We start from the raw sequence: 23126 nt of genomic DNA, 5'->3' as shown, positions 1-23126 counted from the left end.
ATCCTACTCAGGTGTCTTCTGTGAGTGTTAACAGGAATGCCCCCGGGACTGCTGGAGACTCTAGGGGACATTCCTTGATCTCTTTGGATAGGGGGCAGTCTGGGGCTCATTCCAACTGTAGTGTTTTGCACCAAATAGTTTGTAATCCCAGCTATTTTTACCCAACACGCTCAGCTGGTGGTGATATTGTTGCGGTTCCATCTCAAGTACCTTTGAGCCTTCCACCTTCGTCCTGCCCATATGTTTTAAATTAGGCTAGAGTTCCACCCCTGAAACCTGGCCAAAAGGAGTCCTGGGAGCAACTTAGGAGCAAGTTTGCTCATTGGTTATTTGTGCAGAAGCACTTTAGTGCATGGAGGCCTAAAAAGATAATTATGGTGAGGCGGGATGGTTGGCTTGGCCATTCTGGAAAAAGCATCATAAGGGATTGTATTGTTATAAAATTCTGCAGGCCTGCTTGTGTTGAGATATACTAAGTCTAGAGGAATCCTCTAGCACAATTGATATTGAGGTTGTTACTCTCTCACTGGGATTCCTTTACAGACCCCCACCCTCTAATTCATGTCCCCAGCCTATGAACCTAAGCACACTGTGTGGTGCCCCCTGTGTTATTATGTTTTTCACACTTAGTGATCCGGAAAAGGTAGACTGACTCAGCAAGTGTGACTCAAAGTACCCTGCTTCATTTAGAGCTTCTTCTTTTTGGAGCTGATTGGCCTCATATGTCTGCTGCAGTAACTGAGTCAGTAACTGCATGTTCTGGCAAACAGTTGCCCTTCATCTAGACTTTTCATTATATGCTCCATGATGTGTCATGGTCTTCAACTGGATACACAGACGTTTCTTTCACTGCTACAGTTTTGCTTTACTTCAGCATCTTGGGATGTCCGCTTGTGTGGTTAAGTGTTGCTTGGCAGTTCTGGTACCTGGAAAATGACCTGCAACAAATCATAAGAGCTGTACATTTTATTGAAGACGTCTCTTATAGGTGGAAGCCCCTTCTACTTTTGACCTGGCTCATTCCCTGCTGTACTTCCTCTCTGGCACTGGGCTGCAAATCATTTTAAGGTACTCTCAAAGTCTTCTCTGAGTACGCAGAACAGAAGAAGGGAACGTCAGTGCAGCAGAGCTGAAAAACCAAGTAAGCAACATTGTCTGCCCGTTATGGTGATTGCCAGTGTTGCTGGGTCCCACAAAAAGCTTGCTTTGTAGCTGATACCCTTTCACTACATTCCTACAGCTCAGCCCACTGGGTTCCTGTATGGATGCCGTCTGCCCTGTACAGTCACTCATTGGCTGCTCATCTGTTCCTCAGAGATCCATGTACGCTATGCTGCTTGCTAATGTGCTGTAGGCCCCAACAGATAGGTCAACAGTTGCTGAAAGTGTCGCTCTACAGGCGGCATGGTCTAGTTATTGGTTTTGTTAGTTATGTGATATAGTTTCATGCCTTCAGGGTATCCACTTGGTGGTTCCCTCCTTCCTGGGTTAATCCCAGAAATTGTAATAGCGATTAGTTTCAATTTCATCCCAAAACATTAATGTATTTTAACTGATGCTACCAGCCAGAATCTGCTTGAAGCAGCCCAGAGTCTCAGATATGCTTGAGAGAAAAAAATATTCCTAAATGTAATTGTATTTTGATACGACTGAACTGCTTAATACAAAGGTTCTTTTTGGCAAGTTAAAATTTGACAACTTCGCACTCACATTGCTGATTTAAAACAGGATGTATCCCTATACGCAAAAGGCAAGAGTAGCCAGACCTTTGCAGAAGAAGAAACACCATCCCTTTAAATGATGGGGGCAAAAAACAAAAATAACGTCAATGGTCCTTAATACAGGAATCTCAAATCATCACCAAGCTCTCTAAGAGTGCAACATGTCCCAACAGTTATTTGTTCTATTAATCATATCAAAATGTCCTTATTTATGCCAGCATTTCTAATGACATGATGCTGTAATATGTAAACAAACAGTATTCGCGTACTAAGGAATTTAAATGTTTAGCCTGAAAAGGTATCCTTTGATTTAATCAGACGTCCTGTGGCGAAACTTGACATATCATCTGAATTGCACACTAGTAACCATCAGAATAACACTCACCACAGTAAATCACCACATGAAGAGCACGTTTGCAAATTAAAACAAAGAAAATACTGTACATACTTGGGGTCCTGGCTGATGGCCGGAAAGGCACAGATCCCACGGCAGTACAGTTGATAACGACGGCGTGTACCCATGATTTCAAAATTTAATGTCTGGTCGAACTGTCCAACTGTCTGTGAGGAGAAGTGAATGCGCACAGAAATCTCGCTCTTTGGAGGAACGACCCAGCGGAAGTGGGTTAGCCTGCAAAGGATTGAAGAAGAAGTGTTTTTCTGGTGTCACGCATCAAGTTGACCTTATAATAATCTATTATTATGCTTACGTCATTAGTGTTCACCATTGTCTTGCCATCTGCCACTACCATTATATTTGATTTAGGGAATGCTGTAGGCTGTGTTTGCAGAGTTAACTGTTTTCCTTTCATCTGTCCTACATCTACTAATTGTATATTTCCAATACATTGTAAAAATAATTAGGAAAGTGCCATATCTCTTCTTTTTCTGTTCAGTATGTAACTGTGGAGGTTGCATGCTAAATACAGCGGTTCTGGTGTCCCCAAGTTAAATATTTTAGAATTAATTTGGAATTTTTGAAGAGGGCACTATTAAACTAAATAAGCCTTCCATCTAACCACACCAGGATAAGAAAAAAAAACTTATGTAACTGAACATTGGCTTTGGAAGCAACAATGTTAGTTCTAGACGCAAAGAGCAATGGAGAAGAAGCTACCCACTTGTATTAAGCATTACTTAAAACCATTTCATTTACTGCTACATTTGGGTATGCTATGAAAGTCTTTGGAAAGGACGTCCTATCTGTATGAAAGTAATAATTGTCTTCCAATTACCACTTACTAGACATGCCCCAGGTCCCTCACCAAAATCTTCAAATTCTACCAGCTTATCAGACAGCAGAGTTGCTCTCCGTGTATCTCTTGGCAGTTAGCTCTCACACACTTCAGGATATGTTGGAAGGTGCCTCGACTATATCTGCCCTTGAGAATGAAAGAGAACTTACCAAGTTTTAGGTAAAATATTGACACTTACCTCTTTCAACTAGCCTATGGCTTTCGACACAGAGATATGTAAACATTGGTGTACCTCTGACTCATGCAGTTAAACTGACCTTTCCCTTGAGCTGGTCAAAAGGATAAAACCGATTAATACCAGCGGTTCTTTTAACTCAAGGGTTTTCTACCTACATTAAAATGCAATATAGTGGACATAGTGATATAGCCGTGGCACATCAACATGGTCTACAGATTCAAATTATGGACTAAAGAACAAGTTACTTACCTTCATTAACGCATTGTCCGGTAGAGACTATCTAGATGCAGATTCTTTACCTTTGATTTTCCCAGGCGTCAGGCTGGATCCAGAAACTTTTGCTGAGCAATAACACTTGCGCAGGGTGTCGGTTGATGCCATTCATCTCCGCGTGGTGTCGGTGGTGCCGTATGTGACGTCGCAGTCACCCATATAGGCACCACCCAGGCGTGTGGGCGTCAGTTACTTTTATCATAACTTTCCACGCCAGAAGAGCAGAGCCATGAGAAGAACTGGTGCAATGTGTGCCAAAACTGGGGCCCTGAAAGAGGGATCACTCTAACCCTAGTAACAAGTCCACAGGGTGGGGAGGCATGGCTGGGTGTAAGGAATTTGCAGCTAGAGTCTCTACCAGATAAGGCATTACCGAAGATAAGTAACTTGTTCATCTGATAGAGACTTCTAGCTGCAGATTCCTTACCTTTGATTAGATACCCAAGCCATATCCTCCTGGAGGTGGGCTGCGGACAATATTTTCAGGTTAAGAAGTTCTGCAGGACCAAATGGACAAAATGCCCATCCCTGCAGACCTGACTGTCCAGGCAATAGTGTTTGGCAAACGTGTGCAGTGATGCCAACGTTGCTGCCTGGCACTGGGACTCCACGTAATAACATGGTGGTTGCAGCTTTTCCCCTGGTGAAGTGGGCCTGCAAGCCCTCGGGAGGCTGCTTCTTAGCCAGGGCATAACAGATCTAAATACAGAGAATGACCCATCGCAAAATGGTCCGCTTCTGTTCTGCCAGACTGTTCTTTGCTCACATAGCCCATAATGAGTTGGTCAGCCACCAGGAACTCTTGTGGGATAAAGGTACGACAACGCTCTTTTTGGGTCCAGCCAGTGGAGTTGTTTCTTTTCCTTAGATGGATCTGGGGGAGCAAAGAAGGTGGGCAAGGTGATCATTTGACACAAACAGAATGAGGTCACCACATTAGGAAGCAAAGAGGCATGGGTGCATAGAACAACCTTTTCTGGAAACACTGAGATACAGCAGTTTTGATGATAATGCCTGTATCTCACTCACCCTCCAGGCAGGTGTTATTGCTACTAAGAAGGATGTCTTGATAGCAGCTGGAAGGGACAATTATGCAAGGGCTCAAAAGGAGCACACATGAGGTATGTGAGAGCTAGATTGAGATCCCACTGAGGAATGGAGTATGGGGAAACATATTTACAAACCCTTTAAGAAACCTATTTACAATAGGGGACTTGAAAAGAAAGGGCTGACAGAGGGAAGAAATAAAGTCAGCACTAGTTGGATCGCCCTGAGCTCCAACATGCTGATGTGGAGTCTGGGTTTGAGAAAGAGATTTATGGTCCGTAGGTCTAGAATAGGGCAAAGATCCTTGTTCTTTTTGGGTAGCATAAAGTAGCGGGAATAACATCCACTGCCTACTTCTGATATTTGGATCCTTTCTATGGCTGTCTTCGGCCAATTGAACCATAACTTTCACTTAGAGTAGTGACAAATGATCCTCCGCCAGCCGTTCAAATGTTGATGGAATAGGCAGAGGAAAGGATTGAAAAGGCAGGGCATAGCCCTTCCTGATGATCTGCAGTACCCATGCGTCTGATGTTATAGACTTCCAGTGGAGGAGATGATGGTGTATTCTGCCTCCAACTGGGCAAGCATGGTCCTGCAGATCCAAACTAAGAGGGCTTTAAGGTTGCAGCTACCGGGTGCTGTGTGGCAGGCGACTTCTGGCCCGCAGACCCTCTAGGTCTTAAGACACCATGCCCATGTCCTTGCAAACCCTAGGTTGGTTGAGCACGATGGTGGATGGCATAGGGCTGGCACAGTGCCATGCCCCTTCCATAGCCACAAAGGGGGCAAAAGGTAGACAGTGGACAAGGGGTCACCAAGAGGCCAAAGGACTTAGCCCTAGCCCGAGAGTCCTTAAAGTGCTCGTCCGACTTCTTGCCAAACAAGCAAGTGCCATCGAAGGGCATGTCCATCAGATGGGCCTCTTCCAAAAAAACAGATGTCCTCAGCCAGGTGTGGCGCCGTAAGGCCACTGTTGATGCAATCGCTCAGCCCAACAAGTCAGTTGTATCTAAGCCACACCGGATGGTGAACATAGCTGTGTTTCTCCCCTTTTTCACTGCTTGTGAGAGTATGGCCTGGGCCTCCTCCGGGACCTGAGGCAGCACTTGTGCAACCATGTACCAAATGGTATGAGAGAAATGGCCCAATAAGCATGAGGTGTTCACTGCCCTCAGTGCCTGGCTGGTGGAAGAAAAAACTTCTTCCCACATGGTCCAGCCTGTTACCCTATCCGGGGGAATGGAAAGGAAGGCGCTGTGGAGGCTTGGACTACCAAATTCTAAGGGGTGGGGTATAGGCTGAGAGAGGTAGGGTCCCCTGGAGCTGGGCAATGGTGTTGGGCAATCATCCCATTTACAAGAGCCCCTGTGCTGGGCTTGGAACAACTTCCCATCAGGACATCTTCAAGTGCTTTGTCGAAGGGCAAAAGGGGTTCAAATGTAGAAGCCCGAGGCTGAAGCACTTCCATCAAAATGTTTGTTTTGACAGCCAGTCAGGGCGGTTCAAGGTCAAGGACCTCTGCTGCCCTATGCACCACTATTGCATAGGATGCTACCTCCTGCATAGCCACCATGGGAGGAGAGAGCGCGAGCCAGTATCTGGAGAGATATCCAGACCACTGGTGTCTCCTAGCTCCTCTTACCAGTCCAAAGACCTATCCAACTGGTATCCTAAAGAGTCCAGTGAGCCCTTACAATCTTCACCATGCCTGCCTGTGAAAAAGAAGGCTCAGGTATGATCTGGCACCTGTGGGTGCATTAGGCATCCGAATTGGCATCGTGCAACGCCAATCTGTCTATGGATCATCGGTTATGAGAATGGGGCTGTCACAGACAGTGGGTACCAGGAGCACTGGTGCTATGACTGGTGCGACGTTTGGGTGCTGGTCCGGATCCAGACTCGGATCTGTGAGACTCAACCGAGGCAGAAGACATAGGCGTGGACCAGTTGAAATCTCTTTCGACCCTGCGGGCCCGAAGGCATGCCAGGGGGGTTGGCCTGCTCCAATATGCAGCACATGGGCTAGTAGAACTCTGTTATTTGAGCAGTTGTCTATCTGGCTCTCTGAAAGGGTGGGGATGTGCCGAGTCGAATTGGCTAACAGCTCACGGTAATTATGCAGGGAACGCCAATGTTTCCTGCTTGTCTTGTTGGACAAGGTGAAGACTCAGTCCACTTGGACAGCTTCTTGTTTTGCCTCTTTCACAAGTGTCCCGAGGACCTTGAATGGGAAGAAGAAGACTTGTGGCTCAGAGATCGGTCCGCGAACCTCCCTGACCGCGACCAACACCTTCTGTTAGTTGCGCGTGCCAGTGTTACCGACTGCCGGGCCACAATCAGCTTAAGGGACTGTTCCCTCAAAACCTTTGGGGCCAATGGCCCAGCAGTCCAAGCACAACTTGGAGTCATGGTCGTGCTTGAAGCACCAGAGGCAAACGAGATGGGGATCAGTGACAGACATGGCGTGATGACAGGTGCCACAGGGTTTAAACCTGACCCTCCTCAAAGAGATTTGGACACACGAAGAAAGAAATCTTGACAAAAAGCGGAAAAAAGACCTGTCAAAAAGCAACAGAGGGGTAGCTCTCTCAGGATCTGCACTAACTGGCGCAGAAAGAAAAGAACTGATGCCCAAGTGCCTGTGTGGTGCCTATATAGGTGACCGTGAGGTCACATCAAGTGCCACTGATGCCACACAGAGCCGAACGGAGCCACCCGACAACTACAAGGGTTATTGCTCAGCAAAAGTTTCCATAGCCAGTCTGACGCCTGGGAAAGTCAAAGATAAGGAATCTGCAGTTAAAGTCGCTATCAGATAATGCTTTTGCTGAACATCAGTGCCTTAGATAGAAGTTTTGTGACTTTGTATATCATAAACACAACACTTAAGTGGGAATGCAATGCTTCACAAAAACCTTTATCTAAACAAAAACAAATTCAGCAAAGAATCAATTTAAGAAAATAGTCTAATAGTTTTATTCAGGGATCTAAAACAGATCCAAATTGTATTTATTTTCAAATGGGTACTCCCTGTTTGGCTAATCTCATGACAACAGGGAAAATGTGTTCTTCACTATCCAACTGTTAGAGGGGTCTGGGCAAGAACTCAAAGGGCTGCCCACCCGCCCATATCTCACTGCTGGGTTACCACTCTGCCCTCATTTTGTTGCTGTGCTTAATATTCATGGCTTGGGGGGATGGCGAAAAAACTGCTGGTGGCGATAGGGACTTTCCTGGAGCTGCGAGGGACAATGAGATTAAGATCAGGAATCTGTCATACAGACACTCTTTCATTAGGGCACACTATGAGGAAGATTGAGGCTACCTGACACTACACTAAGCCCATATCAAAAAGGCAACCCTCCAATTAAAGTTCAATACTTTTTCCAAACGCAACTTCCTGGTTGTCCTTTCCACTTCCTGTTTCCTGCAGGTATTTAAGGACCCTTGTACCCACCAGGATACATCTCAAACAGTTCCAGATACTTTTTGCCAGCGTGTTTTTACCCACTCATGGGTATTTTTTGTTTTTATGTATAATGGCCCCTTTTTGTTTTTCGTCAAGATTCTCTATCTTTGCTAATTCTTAATCTGATATTCGTTTGGTCCTGATAAGTACTTGGTAGTGCTAAATAAAAGGTGCACCCATCTTAATCAAACTGATTATTAATCCGCCAGATATTTCATATGCCTCATTACGTACTCCTTTGAATAGTTTCTTTAGGAATTTCTTTAATGCTTTTGGCTTTTTCCCTCCAGCCTGGTGATTTTGTTGGGGGACATCCCCAGTGTTCTGTTACTTTAGTCATTGTGCGACTCAGTGACTGCTGAGAAAAGTCATTTTGAGGTCTTGCTTACCCTGTGCTGCAAGAGATACTGTTTTCAATTCAGGAGGCTTACATCCCACCCACAACATTCCCTTACTTGTTTTCGTTGTTGCTCATCTGCAATCTTTCGATTGCTTAGCTCCCCACAGGCTGCCCTTTCTTTTTTGTGTCAGCTCCTTCCTGAAGCATGGCCAAGTACAGGTGCCCTTCCTAGATTTTGTTCTTTGCACTTTTTTTTTTCCTTTTATAAGCAGTTGAGTATTATTCCTGTACATGCATTCTGCTTTCCTACTTTTAACACTGACATACAACTTCTTATTTATGTTGCTTTCATCATATCTACCATCTCTATTGATACTTTAGTTACCTACACTCATAACTGTACTACTCTATGCCACTATACTCTATGCCACACCACCTTGCTTCATGGCACTGCATGCCACTCTGCTCTACTTTTGGCTATCCACTCCACTCTACGTTATTCCACTCCACACAATGCTACTCTATGCCACTTTCTTCTACGCTACTCTACAGTATTCCAATCTACTCTAGGACATTCTACTCCACTCCTTCCCACTCTATGCCACTCCATTCCACTCTACGCCACTCTCCTCTCCACCACTCTATGCTACTTTGTGCCACTCTATTCTATACCATGACACTCCACTCTGCACCACTCCACTCTACACAATGCCACTCTGCACCACTCTACTGCATGACACTACTCCACGCCACTACATTTCACCCCACTCTATGCCACTGCATTCCACTCTACAACACTATCCACTCCATTCTACTCCACTCTTTCTCCACTCTACGCTACACAACTTTACCCCATGCCACTCCACACCACTCTACTCTATGGCACTTTATTCTATGCCACTCTATGCCAATCTACTCTATGTCACTCCACTGAACACCACTATACTCCACGCCACTGGATTCTGCATCATGTTCAGAATCACTGGAATGGTATCGATAAATGCTATTTACTCGTAAAGTCTGATTTATTATCACATTTAGAAATGCCACTTTTAGAAAGTCGGAATTTCTCTGCCCTCACTGCCCTGTGTGCCTACAACCTGCCTTCCAATACACGTCTGACCTCTGCTAGGTGACAGCTACACTTGTGCATTTCCTTCAGACACCCACAACACAGGATACTCAACTGCATCTGCATACTGATGGGTCTTCCTGGGGAGGAGCTTAGGAAGGGCTCCCACTTACATTTCAAAGTTGTTGGGGCCAGATCCCAGACAAAGGGGCTGATTGCCTCCCACTGATAGTCTGGTGCCAGGGCTGGGTGAAAGGGGGACCTGTGCAATTCACAGAAACCTTTTGAAGTCATCCCCCATATCAAAGGCACTTTTAAGTATAAGTACTGGGTCTCTGACCCACAAAGATCACTACACTTCTAGACCCAAGGAAACTGCTGGAGTGAAGACCTCTGTGTGCCAGGATCACCACTCTGCCAGGATTGACTGTTACCAGGAACTGCTGCTCAGCTTTATTGTGCTACCCTGCTGTTCTCTTTCCTGCAAACCAAGGACCAACAATCACCCCTGGTGTCTCCAAGGGCTTGTTGACCTGCCTCTGGTTCTACTGAGGGTGACTGGGACATCAAAGATGCTATCACTCAGCGAGCTTCCCCCTGGGGTTCACACTGCTGAGAGGTGGAGTGTGGTGCTCCCCCTTGTGCTCTCTGTAACCAAGTTGCTGTCACCAGGGCCGAGTGTGCGGCACTAACGCAGTCCCCACCTCGCTGGATTGAGGTAGCGCAAGGCACACTCTCACCCGCTTGCACTCTCCCATTACCCAGAGTCTGACTCCGGCCAGCAGCACAAGCTCTGGGAGCGAGATTGCTGGCCACCAGGACTCCAGCACGACCCACAGTGGCCGGAGCTGGATAGCAGTCTGCTGCAACATTGAGACGCGAGAAGGAAGTCCAACACCATACTCCTCTGCCTAGAAGCACTTGGGTGCTTCCAATGCAACAGCAAAGGTAATGTTGACATTCCACCCTCTCCATCTCCACACGCTAGATGGCCGGTGTAGTGAACCAGGGGATTAACATAACTTCTGTAAAGGGAGAGTACCTGTTTGTTTTGATAGAAACATTATCCGAGCACATTGCTACGTTTCCAAACCATATGGGATTCACAAAGACGCTGTCTCCACACGCTAACATTATTAACTGTTGCCATGTGGATCGTACAAAGACTAATGTGGAAATATTAGCTGGATTCCTGATATTATAGCCTAATATTGCATTATTGACCTAAGTCGTTTTAAATTACCCAATTCCTGATCTATTGATTGTATTTTTGTAGCTCTGACCTTGATGTACACAGATAAATTATCCTCTATTTTCCATAAACCTGTGTGGAGTCTTTTGTTGCAGGGTCCATTGTGATTACTGTGTATGTTGCACAAATACTTTACACGTTGCCTTCTAAGTTATGCCTGCCTGCTCTGTGCCAAGCTACAAGATGGGGAGCACAGGTTAATTTAGGTAGTGTATTTGACTAACTCTGACTAGGACTTTGGTCCCTACTTAAACAGGGTGCATTCCTCTGTCAACTAGAGACCCAAATTCTAACACTGACCTCACCAATGAATGTCATTCCTGCTCTACTATAGAAATGCTTACAGCTGTACTTGGTTCACTACATTTAAAATGAATTTGCAATAAGATAAAACCATGTTCTGCTGTAGTGACTTGCTTTCAAGGGTGTTAGATCTCAACTCCTTGTGAATGTATTTCATCTTGCAAAGGGTCACAGTGGACAGGTTCCAAATAGTAGGCAACATGTATGTGTTAACACAATAATGTCACAAATAGAAATCAACCACACCTGTACAGGCTTACTAATGAATTGATCTGAAAGAGGGAGAGAAGATGGCATCACAGTGACAACTCTGAAAGCTGAACAAGTACGAAAATGATCCATCAATAGAAAAGGGTGTGATTTGCTACTCTTGTAGAGAGCTTTGTGGTTCATTCTTTTCACTAAGGAGAAAACTAATTGCTATTGACAAATCTCAAAGACTGCTAGCAATCTAGCTAGCTCAAAAGGACCATATGACAGTTTTACAGCATGTAAGATTATATAATAGCTTGTCCCATGCTAAACAAATGTTTGCAAAATACACTCAAATAATATAGTGAATGCATACCAATGCGATAAAATCATCCAGGGGTTTGGGTATAGCTAAGAAGAGTTTAAAGCATAAAGTGGAACCAAGTTAGACCATTTAAAAAATACGATCGATTACAGTGTTCAAAGTGAAGCTTTCAGGTATTTATATAAGCATTTTAGGTGTTCTTTTGAAATTGGAAAGGGGTGGGCATGTCTGATGTGGGTGGGTAGATAATATCTTAATTGAACCATAGTTAATGGAGTTTGCTCATTTCTGTCAAAGTGAGATTTAAAGATTAACATGTACACGCTTATGGAATCTATTACATAGTTTGAGTTTTAATGGTGTGTTCAGTTTCACTGCTCTATAGGTGAGGTGTGCTATAATGAAGTAAGAGTGGACAACGATGAGTGGCCCTTCAGTGGATGCAAGCATAGCAGTGATGGTATTCAATTTCTATTATTTTTTACCAGAAATTGAGCTGCAGAGTAATGCCACTTTCAAAAGAGTTTTTTCAGGTTTTATGGAAGCCAGTTACTACATCACTACCATAATTCAGATGAGACGTCACTGGTACCTCAATTGTCATTTTGAACTCCTTCATAGATAGGAGCTGTTGAAGCATTTTGAGATGCTGAAGGTCGAATCTAGCTGTTAGACCTGTCAGCATTAGGGGTGGCCTTCCCCCTATCCTTTTGGTTTCCTCCTCAATTTTCCTGGTAGTAATACTCTGTGCATTTTACCAATGCTAACCAGTGCTTGTGCTCTCTCCTCTAAGCTTGATAATATTGGCATATCCAGAAATTGTCATATTTTATTTACTTATAAACTCTTTATTAAGTGCAATATGTGCGCCCTGGGCCTGTACATTAAATGCTACTAGTGGGCCTACAGCACTGATTGTATCACCCTTTTAAGTAGCCTTTTAAACATGCTCCAGGCCTGCTATTGTACAGCCTGTGTGCGCGGAGACATTTTAAGGCATAGGCAAAGTGTTAAATTGCCCTAGGCCCCACATTCCAAGGGGCCCCCTGGGAAAGTAAATTTGTCTCTCTATCTCTAACTAAATTCTGTCTGTTTATCCAACCATCTCTTCTTCTCTATGCCTACCTTTCTCTCTCTTTGCCCAGCGTCATCTTAAAGATTTACGGGGTCTATGGAAAGACATATTTCAACTAGTTTTTGTGAAACCCATTTACAAAAGTTTTTGTTGGAAACATATGGGCTACAACTAGCACCAGAGTGGGTAATAAAATTAAAAGTTGTTACGAACAAGGGGCCTGAAAATATATCTTGCCCGGGGTCCCCAAAATTCTTTAGACGACACTCTGTGTGTGGAGTTTTAAACTACCAACACAACCTAGCAAAATAATCCTTTTGTTAAGCCAAAACCTTATTTTTTAATACATATAAATCACCCCTAGGGTAGGCCATGGCAATGTTTTAAAAAAAATAGGACTTGTACTTTTATGTTTTACATGTTCTGAAAGTGACAAACTCTTAAATTCGTTTTTCACTACTGCAAGGCCTATCTCTCCCATAGGTTAGCATTGGAGTTGCCTTGGAGGTGTAATTTCCAAATGGGAAAGAGATAATTTCTTCAGTTTGGTGTCTCTGGGATCACAATTTATGGTGAAGTCGGATTTTAAGTTGCACCTGCAAAATGCCACTTTCAAAAAGTTGACATTTTCTTGCCTTAGCCATTTGGTGCCTGCAACCTATCACTGGCCACATGACTGGGTGTAGTTGGCAGTTGGGCTTTGAGTATCTCTTGCTAGACAGCCACACACAATGGGGGCTTAGGTTTGACTTGATGGGCCATCATGGGCAGGATGAGAGGGAGGAGCTGGACCAAGCCTCACTTACACTTGAATAGGCTGTGTCCTGTCCCACAGTAAGGGCTGCGTACCCCCTGCAGTTATCTGGAGCCCAGGCAGGGAGGGCAGGACATCTGCACACTTCAAAGGCATATCTTTGAAGTTTCCCTCACTTCTAAGGCATAGCTGGGATAAGAACTGGACCTCAGACACCATCACTTCACTACACTTCTGGGCCTGCAGATACTCTGCCAAGAAAAAGGACTGCTATGGGGCTGTAGGACTGCCACTCCGCTGGACTCCTGCTTTGCTGTGCTGACCTGCTGTCCTCCTGCCAGGGTGAGAAGGACTGGACCAGCATCTCTTGAACCCAGACCCCAGAGTGATCCCAAGGGCTAGCTGGCTGGTCTCCTGATCTGAAGTCTCAGGGACATAACAGACTTCCAACAATCTTGCTTTTGCACCTGGACTCTGCCATCTGTGAATCTACCCTGTGCCAAGTGGCCCCAACCCATACCTGGCCACTGGAAGTATGCCTAAGGTACTTGCCAATGGAATACACGCATCCTCTCTGCTGAGCAGAGCATCCCTAAGCAGAACCAACGCAAAAGTCTCACATCACCACTGCATCCCTCATCTTGAGTCCAATACATTGCCTTCCGAACCGCTGTGGCACAACACTTCTCCGAGCAGATCCTCCTAGCTCTCACCAACGTCAACCTCAACAATGACAACGAACCGTTGCATCACAGCTCATCAGAATTGTTGCATAGCTTTGACTGCTCACTGCATTCCCGACACCAACTTCGCATCATAAGCCCTATCAATGGGATACTATGTGTTGAAGCAACAGGACCTTGCACCACAGCCTCACTGCATCTCAGACCCAATGCATCACACCAGCTGTGCGACGTATCTTCGACGTGGATCCTCGCAATGCTCCAGAACCTGGATTTAAACTACTTTGTCCAGCAGGCCTAACTAAGTCCCTGTCGGTGGCTCCGTGCTCCATCGCCATTGGCCTGAACTTGCGAATTTGTTCTGGTCCAACGCGACCAGATATCCCCAGTAGTGCTAATTGCTTCTTTGCACTATTTTCACTTGTAACTTTGAAAATCAACATTTCTTGTTCTACTAACTGGACTTTTGTCGTCTTGGTCTTGCTTTATTTATTAAAGTCAGATCTAGTTTTCTATCTGGTGTGGGATCTCTGTGGTGTTTCCACGGTTTTACTGTTTAAAGTGTTGCACAAATACTTAACACATTACTTCTAAGTGAAGCTTGACTGTTCTGTGCCATGCTACTGGGGGGGGGGGGGAGGGAATGGGGGGGGTTGTTTGAGCACAGGTACATTTGGGGTTTGCTTAGGTCTTATCCTAACAAGGGCAGTGATTGCTGCTCAACCAGGGCTTAAACCTCAGTCAACCAACAACCCAATCTCCTACACTAGCCTATTTAGCCTTTGCGTCAAAAAGACTTTCAGGTTGATGTTTCATCCAGAATGAAGCTAAGAGATATGGTGAAGTGACAATTTTTGGGATATAATCTTCATCTTCAATGCAAGCTATCAAATTAGCTTACTACATGTGTTTTAGAGTGAGAAGCAGAAATTCAGTTTTGATGGGATACATATTGTGCATCTTTAAATCTTCTACTAATCGATACTCTCTATTCTTTCTAGGATGCTTTCAGTTTCAGGAAACTGAATTTTCAGATACACTTGGGTGCTACCTTCAAACTGGCAGAATGACAACCTGAGCTCCAAACCGAGGTCTCAAATAAAGATTAAGATGGCCATTGTCAAAGTTGTATAAAATGTCCTCAGTCATGAACAGGGTGGAAGCCTCTGTACTTTGACAAGACCTAAAAGCAGTTTTGGTAAATGATATAAAAAGGCCATTGTTGACCAAGTGGCCACTTGCTATGCATCTCTTAATTAATGAGGAGACAGGGATAATTAGAATGTGAAATAGAATTACTGAGGTAGAGATTGCGGAGAATGATTTATCTCTACAAAAGATTTAACTATTTCTTTCCCAGATGAATTATCTCTTTGGTTTTCTGTTTAAGTCTGAAGATGGTGGCGGGCATGTGGAAAGGGGCGAAGGCTTGATCAGACTAGTCAAATGGCATTGGGTCTTGGGCCTTCAATTTTAGTTGGGGTTGAAACTACAAAGTCCAAAATTAAGCTTTTAAAGTGGGTGGGGTTTTAGATTAAAAGGTCCCAGAATGATGGTGTCATCTGTGAGCTGAAATATAGTTGTGATTCAGACAGATCCTAGTACACATGCTGGAACTGGGCACCAATCTGTCTGTCTGATATTTATTGAGGTGGATGCTTCATCCTTATTGAAACAATGCTGTAAAGTCACCAGTTATTTCTAAGTCTTTACAGTCTCCTGTTCAACATTTGTACAACAAAAGACTTTTGGACCTGGTAGTCTGCTTTGTTATGATGTATCTGATCTCCTCAGTGTGTTTTTCGGTACGTCCCTATGATTCATGGAGGGGCAAAGCAATAGTACAGCAGGTGCAATGGTACTGGATCCAACTGAACACTAATTTCTACTGTGTTTTACTACACAGGCAACAGATATGGGTGAGGGGGCATTTTCCCTGCTTCCACCAGGGCCTAAGAAACATTGACTACCATGGTCGGACTGGGATAGAAAATAGGCCCAGGCACCAATATAAACACGACCCCTATTGGTGAATTAGAAAGTTGAAAAAGTGAACCCATGTTTGCAAATTGGGCAGTTTGAACATGTAATGACATGCTGTATGAGTGTTTAGCTGGGTGTAGAAGACAACAAGGATTTGAGCATGCTGCAGACAATGTTTCTGGGAAATCAACAGTAAACATCTGTCCAGCTCCATAAAACAGGCCCACAGACATTAAAAAAGTGGCTCAAACACTGACCTGTCCAATCAGCCCATAGGGTACTGTCTGATTGCACTATAGGCCACTTCAACTCTGCTCACCACTGGATTCCTTCTTACAGATTTATTACCCAAGGGTTTATGAAATGTTATTTATCTTGAGCTCCTGTAAGCATAGACATTTCTGTACAGTACTGAGCAGAATTAAGAACATGTGAGACTGGAAAGCTGCTACTGAGATCTTTGCCAACTAAGGGCCTGATTACGACCTTGGCGGATGGGATACTCTGACACAAACGTGATGGATTTCCCACCTGCCGTATTACAAGTTCCATTATAGCCTAAGAAACTATTAAAACGCCGGGCTCATATCCGTCACAGTATCCCATCCAGCAAGGTCGTAATCAGGCCCTTAGACTTTAAGATGGGATAGCACGCCATATTACAATTAAGCTTGTGATATGGCATGTAATTAAAGAGGCCAGATGTTTCAGATTGTTCAACATTTCTTGACCCACGTAACCTCTGCGTACTCATAATCGTATCACATTTATACTAACCTTTGCAATTTATCAGGAACAATGTCACCAAGCAGGCTGCCACGATCCATATCAGAAAGGGGAGTTGTGATGTTAGGAGGTGGTGATCGAGTTTCAACAAGCGGCTGACTCTTCCGCAAGCCGGCAGAAAGGCGTCTCTCCTTCTGGCTCTCACGCCCCTGATCTTGTTTCCCCTTTTTTCCTCTGGATTTTGTTGGTGTGACTTGCTCTTCCTAGAACATAACATAATTGAAGTTGAGGACATCAACAAGTGTGCCTAGACAGCAGACTTAGTAAATTACACCTAAAAGAAATTGCCTATTCTTAAACTATGCTGTAATATTATCACTTATTTTTAAAACCCTATTTTCTCTCATGGGATGGGCATCCAGAAAAATGTAAAAGTTTTCCAGATGAATTCTAAAGACTCTACTAGTCACTAAATAACTGTATGAGAAGTACAGGAAGTTCAACCATAAAGGCAGACGTGTCATCGTAAGAGCATCAATTAATGATTTATCTTGTTGAGTCATCCAATGGAAGTTACACATTCCATGTTCTGGGACACATTCAATGTTTTTCAAGTCTTCCATTCATCTAGAGTCAATCCAGATCAAAATCTGGAGACTCTGTTCCAAAGTCATGAGCCCGCTTGGTATGTTTTTACTAGTTAGTAAAAAGAAAAAACAATAGTTCAATGTAAGGTTGATGATCCAGGGCCTCAATTACAAGTTACTTTGTGTGTAATGCTAGAAGTATAACACCTGATAAATACAGACAATGTCTAGTCTACGCTTGGTATATGAAAATGGGGTTTAACTTGCAGATGTTGGTGTATCTACTTCCAAAATTTGGATGTCCTGGTGTTTTCTGGACCCTTCCCCCCCATTAAACTTTGGCAGATTTGACCTGCTGAAATGTAACAGGGGTGAAGACTTTATCACACCCACTAATTACTTGGTACAATGAACATCACACAACTTACAACTGCGATCCTTGTGAAAATGTGTGTTAGTACAGAAATTATTAGATGGGCACTCATTATCAATGCCGTAAAAGTCACAACATAAGATGGCAGTGGAAAACATCCCGTGAGAGCAAACCTCACAGCAAAACCCAAATAAGGGCTATCATCAGGGAATGCAGAGGATAGCAGAAATTCACAGCACTGCATAAATAATTTATGTAGCAAGCCAGATGAGTAAATATTTAAAATTTACTATGAAATCACAGTTCCAGAATATCTAAAAAAAATACTGAAAGCAACCTCTCAGTATTACAACCTCTTCTTCAACACTAAAAGAAAAAAATGTATTACACAATTGTAAATAATCCTAAATCTTGCTCTTGCTTCATCCTTAGTTTTTTCCCCACTTACAAGACGCTCTGTAATTCAAGAGTCCTTGTAAATTTTCTAACCAGTGAACCAACTCCATGTTATGTGGGTGGTAGGCAAATGGAAAACACCAACCTGACAGTCAGAACGTGACTAGAAGCATTCATCAAGGACTGTACTGCCACTGCTGTACTGTATATCCTAGAGCTAATGCTTGCCTCCCTCTAAAATTGCACACTTCCAAGCAATCATGAGGCAAACCTAAAAAAAAAAATAACAAAAAAAATACTCTTCAATCTGAGCCAATGTTATTGTAAAGCTGCTACATAAAACTACTCAATAAAGCAGGTCTTTCATCTAAGAAAGCTACCAGCTGGGTTGAACTTGCTAAAGCTCAGTAGGGGCTCCAGGACCTGACCTCACCCTCTCCCCACAATCCAAGCAACTAACACAGAAAAACACAGCTGATATCCAGAGAAACGACAAAGAAGTGGTTGATGATGTGAGGACCCTAAAAGGCAGTTCCATGTTATGTGACTATAGAAATTCAAGATGGTGGAAACCTCGTGAAGCACGGTAAGCCGGGTGAAAGAGAAACCAACACAGGCGGTGGAGTCTGTGCTAGGGTAGGGCAGAGTGCACCCTCTGCCCAGCCTCCTCTTGAAGACTTCAGTGCCACTAAGCAAGGAGTGCATGAATGCAATATTAAGACACTGCAGAGCCAGCATGGTTTCCACTTCCCCTCGTATGAGTCAAATGAGAGATCCAGCCCCAAAGGCCAGCGAGTTGCAGGGAGTGAGACAGAAGCAAATGTAATGTAACCACCAACAGGGCACTAGGAGAATAAGAGGAGCCATCAGGGGGACCTTAAATGTGAGAGCCAAAGTGATACAGCTGAAAGGGAGTGCATACACCAAACAGCAGTGATTTACTTAAGAAGGGTGGACAACCACTCTCTGAACCCCAGAGAGACAATGGGCAACCTCAACAGAGGTCAGAATGCCACAACCCATCCAAGAGGAAAGGGCCACGAGTACTAGGGCAGTGACGGGAGAGCAACGAACGAATCCAAAGGCTCAACGGCACGGATCCCAAGCCTTAATAAAGAACTAGAGATGGAAGAGGATAGAATCACATGCACAAGAGCCATACAGCTAAGATTTGAGGAGGAAGTGATCCTACTGGAGCCTGATTTTAAGGCCTGCAGTGGCCAGGATACTGTACAGAATAAAAGTCCATATGAAATCTACAAACCTATGGCTAGAAACTGCTGAAGGACAACTCACAGGAAGTGATGAATCGGACCAAACCCTCTGCACAACTGTGGCCCATTTTGAATCCAACAGTTAAGGCACTAATGAGTAAGTACAAGGAACTGGTGTACAGGTGAAGGATAGCCACCATCAAGGTCAGGGACTTTAAAGAAGGAGCGGAATGCATCAACAACAACTACAGGTGGCTTGGGGTACTCTGCGATTGTCCTTAAGTAGGAAACTAATGAACAGAATGCGATAGTGAGGTCACACAGATTGGACAGGAAAATCAGACAGCCCAACACCTGGACCAAAGGCATAATGGTGCAAATGGCATAGATGTCAAATAAAAAGGACAGGCTATTAAATGTTGCACTTTATACACTTTAGGTCTCAGTGTGGCAAGAAACGGAGCACAAATTTCTTTGTGATATCTAGAGTTGGACATGACCACTAGTACATGCTCATTCTGCGCATCAAATTGGGTGAGAGGGGAATGAAATCTCGTACTAAAGACATAAGAGGCAGAATGCATTCTTTGTTACATTACTAGCTTGGGGATTAAGATTTGAGCATTACCAAAGTACAACTAAGTTGAGAGTGAATAATGTAACTAGGCATGTCAGGCAGGTGAATGCTTAATAAATAACATTAGCCACTCACCTGTCCAGCAATGCTCTATATAGGGCAGTAGTGACCCACACTTTAAGGTGAGAAATTGTTGATGATTCGGTTGGTATACCACTGGGTAGCCTAAGGACTAAACCACCTTCAGGTTTCAGTGATTTGCATGGGGCGTGGTTTAGGGACTGGGTAAGATGGCCGCCTAATCGTGGAAATCGGAGTAATGTCAAAGGGCCTATCTCTTAAGCCAACATCAGCTAGAAACCTTTTCCTTGGAAATTGAAGGCCGTGGACTCCTGTATTCAGGAGGTGAGGAGGGCACTATTTTTCCTCCAAATTGACACAGGATGTGAGTATTTATCCCCATTTTTAATGCCTGCTCCTTCCAGATGTGAGAGGAGCAGCGGCCATGTTGTTGAGCAGCTCTCTCACTCTATATCTAATGCACTGAGGTGCTCACCTTGTAGAACATTTCTGCCATGAAAGAATATATTTATCTTTTCAGACACTACGTTTCATGAGTAATTGAAGCCTCAACATTGACCTATTTATCCTGCTGCGTCACTGATCCTTGCAGCTACTATTTTGTATGGACAAATCCTGGAAAAATAAACTTTCTACTATACATTTACCACTGCACTTTCCAGACCTATTCCCTCCATCTTTTTGCTAGTCAGGTCCACAACAATGGCTGCACCACCTTCAAATGAAACCTCTCACTCTGTCATTCTAAGAACCATTTCTTCTTCAAATACATTAAAACCTGCAAGTGCCTCTTCTGCCAGCAAGAGACGCAAGCATAAGCCTTTCTCTGAAACATCTGCTTGAAGCGATACGTGCTTTGAAGCAGTTTGTTGAAGAAACCGATAAGCGTATTAAAAACATTTTCAAAATCTTGATGACAAATACTCAAGATGAAACAAAATTATTTCCTTGGAGAAGCAGATTTCTCCTTTGAAACATAAATTGGTAGACTAGGAAAACAGAACACAAAGAAACAATTTAAGTTTTTATGGCATGTCAGAGAGTCTGGAGGAACATGATTTCCTTTTTTGTCTCATGGTTACCACAGTTCTTGGATATGTCACCACCTACCATAATGAATATTCAGAGACTGCATAAACTTGGTCAACATTCTTCGGCTACATTCCCTGTTATCAAAACTACAGGAGTTATTTTCTTTCTGGAGTTTTCTGACCTCTTGAAAGTCTTTAAGGTTGCCAAAGCTAAGAAACCTTTATTCTGGTTGGGGAAAAATATCTTTATTACTCCTTCTTCACAAGGTTGAACATAACCTTGTTCCCCTTCCTCTTCATAGTAAACCTCTTCCTCTTGAGGCCCAAGCGTGTGAGGAGGTTTAATTTCCTTGACTTCTGACTCGAAAATCTCCTCCGCTGTACAGGTTTTTTGTGGGATATGAAACTTCTTCAAACTTTCGCCGTACTATCTCTTTTGTGCATTAGTGTAACCATTTTGGCTTTGAGCCTCTTCTTTTTATTTTCAATTTCTATGGCCCGGTCTTTGGGGCTGGTCGACAACTACTTTCTTTTCAATGCTAAAGTTCCTTTTGTTGTCTGTACAGTCTGTGGAGCCTCGATGGCTTGATTGTGAGTCAGAACCCTTTGACGAGGAATCTGCGTCTTTAGGCTTTCCAATTTTTTATGACAAGTGGGAAGATTATGGGGTGGAGGTTAAAAGAACCAACAATGCCTCGTCAGAAGAAACTGAAGAATTTGTATCTTTTAGGGAAAGAAAGACATCCTAAGCAAAATGTATCCAAAGGGTGAAGCGAGGTTGGAAGGAATTAGGGCACTGAACAACTTTCTGAAACTGTGGGAATGAGATGGGGAATTATTTTGAAACATATTGGCAACCCAAATTACATTCCATTCTCTCCAAGAGCTCCAGGACAATGATTTATTCTCATGTTAGATCAACTTATACCATATAAGGGAGTACAAAAAGGCATCCTGGGAGATTACATCAGGATAAGCACACAATTTTAATAAATGGCAAATACGTTTAAAAAGTGGAGATGCTGTCAGGTGAAAAGGGGAGAAAAAAGAGAGATCCTCAAAAGTATTACAGAAATCAATCAAACTAGATAGAATAATACAAAGCTGGTACATAAATAGATAATTGATTAATATTTTTAAAATTCACTGACTTACGCCAACGTATTGCACTTTTGAGAAACGATCTCACAGCAAGAAAGACAGGAACATCTGCTGCCACATGCAAAAAATAGAAGGCTGGTCTGCACTGTAAAAAACTCTGTTCTTTTAAAATGGGCAATAAAAATCTTTGCCTAAAAGGATCATAACATTTACAAAATGGAGTAAAGTGCAGCAAAGTCTGAAAAGGGACACCATCACAGGGACACACAAGAATAATTTTCAGATCGAATTGGCCCAAAGGAAAACAAAAGATTGCACCTAATGGAGTTCAATCAAATTCTTGCTATAAGCATCCTTTCCCACACATTATTGATCTGAAATAGGCAGGGCTCAATACCTTGACATGTCTTAATCATGGCAAAATCTATCACAGACGATTTCACCAGTTCATTTGCTTCTCTATTAGCCATGGCCAGTTTTTTAAACTCACTCATAGCTCAGCCCTTCTCCCATTTATTCAATGATTGTGGAGAAGTGAATAACTCCAGTTCTCCCAAGCTGTCAGTAATATTTCTACTATAGCTCAGCCATGGAATTTTCAGACCCAAATCACATGACAACCAATCAGATATAGGCGGTCATTCTGACCGCGGCGGTCGGCGGTCGCCGCCCGCCAAGCGGTTCCCGCCAAAAGACCGCTCCGCAGTCAAAAGACCGCAGCGGCCATTCCGGCTTCCCCGCGGGGCCGGTAGGCGACCGCCAGAAGACCGCCGGCCGGCCCAGCGGAACAGCCCCTTCAACAATGAAGCCGGCTCGGAATGGAGCCGGCGGAGTTGAAGCGGTGCGACGGGTGCAGTGAAAATCTTTGTGGGGCCCTGTTAGGGGGCCCCTGCACTGCCCATGCCAGTGGCATGGGCAGTGCAGGGGCCCCCAGGGGCCCCACGGCACCCGTTCCCGCCATCCTGGTTCTGGCAGTGGACACCGCCAGAAACAGGCTGGCGGGAAGGGGGTCGGAACCCCCATGGCAGTGCTGCAAGCAGCGCCGCCATGGCGGGTTCCCTGGGCCAGCGGGACAGCCAGAAGACCGCCGGCCGGCCCAGCGGAACAGCCCCTT

The 23126-nt window shown here is 44.1% G+C and overlaps 1 protein-coding gene across 2 annotated transcripts in view; it reads right to left on the bottom strand.

Moving 5' to 3' along the window:
- The window catches only part of HYDIN (HYDIN axonemal central pair apparatus protein), a 2122366-nt gene that overhangs the window by 601240 nt on the left and 1498000 nt on the right, over positions 1–23126 (bottom strand). For both annotated transcript variants that reach the window (XM_069217473.1, XM_069217472.1), the window contains 2 exons: positions 16704–16915; positions 2170–2352 (listed from right to left, as the gene is read on the bottom strand). In XM_069217473.1, coding sequence (XP_069073574.1) covers positions 2170–2352; positions 16704–16915 — 395 coding nt within the window. The remainder of the gene's footprint in view (positions 1–2169; positions 2353–16703; positions 16916–23126) is intronic.

Source organism: Pleurodeles waltl, chromosome 12 (assembly GCF_031143425.1).
Source record: "Pleurodeles waltl isolate 20211129_DDA chromosome 12, aPleWal1.hap1.20221129, whole genome shotgun sequence".
NCBI lineage: Eukaryota > Metazoa > Chordata > Amphibia > Caudata > Salamandridae > Pleurodeles > Pleurodeles waltl.
The sequence above is the reverse complement of the archived record's forward strand: the minus strand, read 5'-3'. Positions and strand labels throughout refer to the sequence as shown.